Source organism: Anneissia japonica, unplaced genomic scaffold, assembly GCF_011630105.1.
Source record: "Anneissia japonica isolate Jap-2015-1 unplaced genomic scaffold, ASM1163010v1 scaffold287752_len1182401_cov188, whole genome shotgun sequence".
Lineage (NCBI taxonomy): Eukaryota > Metazoa > Echinodermata > Crinoidea > Comatulida > Comatulidae > Anneissia > Anneissia japonica.
In genome coordinates, this window is record NW_022687544.1 from 196,401 (window position 1) to 202,595 (window position 6,195).

General features: G+C 33.9%; 2 protein-coding genes across 2 annotated transcripts in view; one reads left to right on the forward strand and one right to left on the reverse strand.

Moving 5' to 3' along the window:
• LOC117119509 overlaps window positions 1-4,363 on the reverse strand; it is an 11,513-nt gene extending 7,150 nt beyond the window's left edge. Inside the window, exon 1 of the mRNA XM_033264338.1 lies at window positions 4,136-4,363. The gene's annotated coding sequence lies outside the window, so the exon portion shown is untranslated. The remainder of the gene's footprint in view (window positions 1-4,135) is intronic.
• Window positions 4,364-4,562: 199 nt separating this feature from the next.
• Window positions 4,563-5,426, forward strand: LOC117119519 (nucleoside diphosphate-linked moiety X motif 19-like). The gene has a single exon (XM_033264348.1). It carries the CDS (start codon window positions 4,599-4,601, stop codon window positions 5,409-5,411), a length of 813 nt encoding a protein of 270 aa, XP_033120239.1. The 5' UTR covers window positions 4,563-4,598; the 3' UTR covers window positions 5,412-5,426.
• Window positions 5,427-6,195: the final 769 nt, after the last annotated feature.

Below are 6,195 nucleotides of genomic sequence, written 5' to 3' on the forward strand. Positions count from 1 at the left end.
TGTATGCAACTTACTCAATCTTTTTTTATGTATGTATACACACATAAGGCCTATTTACTGTAATAACAATGGGAAAAAAATTATCTGACCGTTTTCAAGAGTGGAAAACCTTGAATTTTGAAGAACTTAATTACTTTTAAACTTTCTTCAAAATTCAAGGTGTTCCCCTCTTGAAAATTATTATATCAATGAACCCAGGGAAAGGGATGTTCTTCCCGGGAAAATGTTGCTTTCTAAATGGTGGACAATGAGATTTCCCAACATCTGAAGTATTTTTTAATGACTTTAATTTAAAAGACACCTCAGAAGTCGGGAAAGCTCATTTCCCGCCATCTAGAAATCGAAATTTTCCATGGGGAGGAATGTTGACCCCACCACCTAGATTTGATTCCAGATCTGCATGATTCATATTCCCATTCATCTTATAAACAGTGGCGTAACAGGCGGGGCAGGGGGAAGACTGTTCCACCCCCCCCCCCCACTGACGGTTTTTACCGGGCTGACCAAGCCGTCGTACCGGGCTGGGTAAGAAGAGAAAAGAAAGAGGGAAGAGGGAGGGAAAGAGAACGAAGGGGAAAGAAAAAGAAAGGAAAAAGGAAAAGAGAAGAGAAAAATAAAGACAAGAATAAAAAGGAAGATATAATGAACAGATATCACAAAACCCCTGCCTGCAACCCCTTCTCCACTTCAAAAAGTGTCCATAGCGCATTTGATCCATGCCACCAGGTATTCTCCGCAGTGGCGTAATCACTGGGGGACAAGGGGAAAATATCCATCTGTGGAAAGTCTTTCCCCATTGAATGCCCTTTTCACCCGGGAAAGTAACCTGAAAATCTCAAATTTTAAATCGCATATTTTGTTGAGGTAGGCCAATTTCCTCTAAAAATTGCACATTTTAGGGAGTTTTGATCAATTCCGACGAAATTAGAATTTAAAAAACAAAAATTTTTCGGGCGCTTCGTGCGCATTTTTTTTTATGTTCAAGCTTGTGCTTGCTCCCCTTTGCCTTCTAAGTTATAACACATAGTCCCAAACTCAAGAAAGAAAATATTTAAGATAAATCGTTTTACCTATTAAAGAAGGGCCTCAATGTGTAATGATGTTGAAAGAATATATTTGTAATAAATAAAGCCATAAGGAAAATGCTTATATTCAGTTAAAAAAAAAAAACGAGTGTGGCCATATATTACATAAGAGCATTTCTTGTTGAGGTAGGCCAATTTCCTCTAAAAATTGCACATTTAGGGAGTTTTGATCAATTCCGACGAAATTAGAATTAAAAACACAAAAATTTTTCGCGCGCATTTGTTAGGGTTAAAGCTTGTGATTGCCCTCCTTTGCCTTCTAAGTTATTTAAAAACATAATAGTCCCAAAACTTCAGAAAGAAAATTTAAGATAGATCGTTTTACCTAAAAGAAGGGCCTCAATGTGTAATGATGGTGAAAGAATAGGCCTATGAATTGTAATAAATAAAACCACGATGGAAATGCTTATATTTAGTTTCAAACATACGTGTGTGCCCTATATTAATAATAATGTCGTATTGTTTTCTATATTGGGGGGGGGGGTACCGTATCACACCAAGTCATAAATTACTAACCGGGAAAATTATTACCTGTAAAGTATATAATTAATTAAGTAGTGGTAATCAATTGAATTGTGATCAACTTCTGGTGTGTGTTATAACAGTAATATTGTTTGTTAAATCTGTAATCAGTTGGTGAATTCGCTTTGCATACACGTTCGTCAAAATATGCATGTTTTGTCCTCCAATGCAAGACGGTAAATAACGTCACCACGGAAATGTGTATTCTATTGTTATTTTTTCAATGAAGGGCGTTTACAGTTAACTTAAAGTGCTTGGTTGTAGAGAAAGATTATTATTACTGTATTATCATATTATTCATACTGTATAGAGTATTTGAAGATTTCTAAAATATCTACAATATGGAAAGACAATATCAAATAAATTGAAAGATAATAAAAATAAAATTATTACAATTTACATCATTCAAATTAATTAAAAATGTGTTTATTCAACAAAACATAAAGCATCAATAATATTGTAAGCTCCAATCATATTAAGATAAATGTAGTAAAATACACTGGTTTGGCAGTATATTAAAATTATCAACCTTCTTCAATGATTATATCGACTATACGGTAGCATTATTGTAATACAAAATATATAAAATTTGGTTTGATTATTAACATATAAATGCATAATAATGTACATTACAAATCGTCTCAAGACTCATCTCTTTAGTTTATTTTAATTTGCAAATTTCTAGCGCATAGAGACCTATGTATTTTGCTCTTTACAAATCCAAATTATTATTATTATTATTATTACATTCGTACGGTTTCAAATATACTGTACAGTACAGTATATTTCCGACGAAATATATGAATCTTAACTAGGCCTATATAGCAATAGATTAACCACACACACAAAATAGTAAATTCCATTTCACTTGGTTTGATTATCAAAATATAATTACATAATAACGAACATTCGTTTGTTTCAAATGATAAAACGAAAAAGGGGCCTATATGAATCTGAAACATTAATATTGTATTTTGGAATAAAGTATAACTAATTAATCTTGCATTATGTAGACCAATGTATAATAAAGCGTAATTATTATATACTGTACGTTTCATTCCAGAAAAAAGTGATTGATTGGTTACCGTATTTAAAATATCTTATAGGCCTATACTAACACGATTATGTAAGTGGGCCATATAAAAATAGTAGTAATGGTAAATAAAATTTAGTGATTTCAACGGAGCTATCATTAGGCGTAAACGAATGAAAAAGGAAGTGATCGCCGATCTTAACTTTGTTATTGACGAGGACCACATTGCTCCAGGATTCCTTCGTGGTGATGTTGTTGTCGATGGCTACCGTCACATCATCTTCAACTGCCCATATGTGAAGCCTACTTGAAAGATCTACTGTTTGGTTAGTTTTACTTGACCTATTATATTTTTGTTCTCTCTCTATATTCGTAATATTGAGGATGAAAGCCCTTTTTCGTTTAATATATAAGCATTGATTTCAAATAATGTGATTGTTTATATTGTTTGTTTATATTTCAACGTGAAACTGAATTATATATTTTTTATTCTACATATTTATTTTTGGTTTTCAGGTATGTTCAAGTTGGTAAAGGATCCCTTTTATCAACTGTTCTCCATTCATAGCTTCATCAGGTCAGGCACCACCACCAAGCAGGTTCCTCTGGTCTTCGTGGTCATGTCTGCCTTTAAGATGGTTAATTATTGGTTTAGCAGTATATTAATCAACATGTAAATGCAACTATGTAAATCGTATCAATAATACAGTATTAACATAAACATCGATAGATACTCTATAAAAATCATAAAATCCATTGGTTTGATTATCAGCATAATAACATAATAATGTTAAATCATTACAAGTATTAGTATTACTAACTTGCAAAAAAATATTATAACTAACACAAATGTAATAAAATCCACTGTTTTCCCACAAGAAATCATGGATACAGTAGCAATAGATTACAATAGGGAGGTTAATTAACCACACACACATAGCATACACACAGCTCTGTGCCTATTTGGCGTTCCATACAAATATATTACGGCCGAACAAGTGTACGGCCGGACCGGACGTCATATATTAATCAACATGTAAATGCAACTATGTAAATCGTATCAATAATATTAACATAAACATCGATAGATACTCTATAAAAATCATAAAATCTATTGGTTTGATTATCAGCATAATAACATAATAATGTTAAATCATTACAAGCATTAGTATTACTAACTTGCAAAAAAATATTATAACTAACACAAATGTAATAAAATCCACTGTTTTCCCACAAGGCCTAGTACTATACTACTTTCTATTCTAGGTCTACCCTAGGTAGAGGTAGCCTCTCTTAAGCCTACTAACTAACTACTACCGTACTACTATCTGGGCTTAGGCCTACCACTGAACCAACATGCCTAAATATAAAATTAGCCACTACCACACTAGGCTAGGCCTAGCTAGGGCCTAGCCCACGACCTAGCCTAGGAGGATCGGACAGGTACTACTACTATCTAGGCTAGTACTAGCCTAGGTTATTCATTCAGCCTTACCATTTGCAATTACTGTTGCTTCACTACAGTAACCGGAACACTTAGACACTTAAATTTGCGTGAGTGTAGATGTTGAACTAAAATATAATATTGCCTGGTTTAAGAAAAGAAGCACATGGATGCTGGAAGAATGGTAACCAGTCTGTACTAGGCAAGCTGGCCGTCCTTTTTTTTTTCTTTGAGCGTGTGCAATAACTGGGTTCTCTCTCATCGCGTTGTTATCGCCGCGTGGGAGCATTTAAATATTATCATTTACACGAACTGGCACGACATACAGAGTTGATTGCATCTTGAAAATGCAAAATATTTTCAGTATTACCTGCACGTTTTACTCAATTCTGCAATTCTGAGGTTTGGTAAGACAACTACGGCAAGATTATACCTCCAGCTGCATGGACAGACCAAAATTATCCAGTACGTACCAATAAACAGCAGAAAGTGGAATCACTGAAAGAAGGGAGTAATGAAGTATTGGAGACAAGCAGCCTCTCTTATTGTGGCTGCAAATCGTACAAGAAATGTAGCCAACATTCCACAGACTGTATACGGTAGCACTGAAAACCCATCAAATCCAGGCAATCAGCAAGGCCAAAAAACTAATGCCAATGATAAAGGCATCGTACGGATTCCCCTCAAAAATGACGTCGATTACTCGGTGTTGTTGCTGCAGCGAGCTCAATCAAGTACCTTCTTTGCAGGTGCTGAAGTCTTTCCAGGTGGTGCTGTTGATGATGCCGATTTCTCTTTAGACTGGGTTGAGCTTTTTAAAGAAGCTGGTATAAACTCAATTGTTGACTTTGGAAAGATGCTTACAATCCAGGGGGAAAGACCATTAGTTTTTACAGAAAAAAGAGAGACATCATCACCATCAACAATACCAAGTGAGCTAGCATTTCGAATATGTGCCATCCGAGAAACCTTCGAGGAAGCCGGAGTTCTAATGCTGAAGTCGTTCCAGGATGTCCAAAACAACCAATGCACAGAGGTTACATTTGCAAAGAATTACCAGCACCCAAGTCTGTCAGAAAGCAAAATTGATGAATGGAGACACCGTGTTCATGAAGATGCACATCAGTTTATACTGTTGTGTCGGTCTCTTCAATGCATCCCAGATGTGTGGTCATTAATGGAATGGAGTGATTGGTTGACACCTTCTACAAACAAGAAACGTTATGATACCATGTTTTTCATGTGCTGCATGAAGGATGTGCCTGAGGTAAAGCATGATGCAAAAGAAACAGTACAGGTGAAAGTAAGTCTGAAAATATTTCTGTAATCATGTACATGGTGGTATGTCGATTGTGTGTGGTGGGTGTGATTGCTCCATATACAAATTATAATAAACAAATGATTATAAATGAATTCAATCCAACTCGGCCACAAGTCAACTCGGCCACAAGTCAACTCGGACACAAAGAATTTGGCTACGGTCAACTCGGCCACAAGTCAACTCGGCCACAAATCAACTCGGCCACAAGTCAACTCGACCACAAGTCATTTACTGGTACTACACTTTGAAGGAGTAATTCATCAAGTATAAAATACTAATTCTTTAAGTATTACTATACTTATTGCTGTTATTATTGTTGTCATTGTTGTTATTATTATTGTTGTTTTTATACCGTTAGTTTTAATATTACGGTAATTATTAGTCTTGGCATAATTAACATTATATATTGTTCAAATTTTTGCTGTACCATATAAATAATAAATAATTTTCAATTTATTTTTATTATTATTATTCTTATTATTCTTATTATTCATTAGTCTTAGTATTATTATTTTAATAATAGTAATTTAAAAAGTTATTGTTATTGGTGTTTTATTGGTATTTTTCTCATATTATTATTATTAATATTATTGTCGTTGTTGTTGTCACCTCTATTATCGATATTATTACCCTATTATTACTAAGTAGGCCTATTATAAGTATCATTATTATTATTACCTATTAGTATTACTATTTTTATAAAAATAAACATTATCTTTAATTTATTATTGTTGTATTATTGCTATTATCACCTTCAATATCGTTATTATCACTAATTAGTTATTAAAAT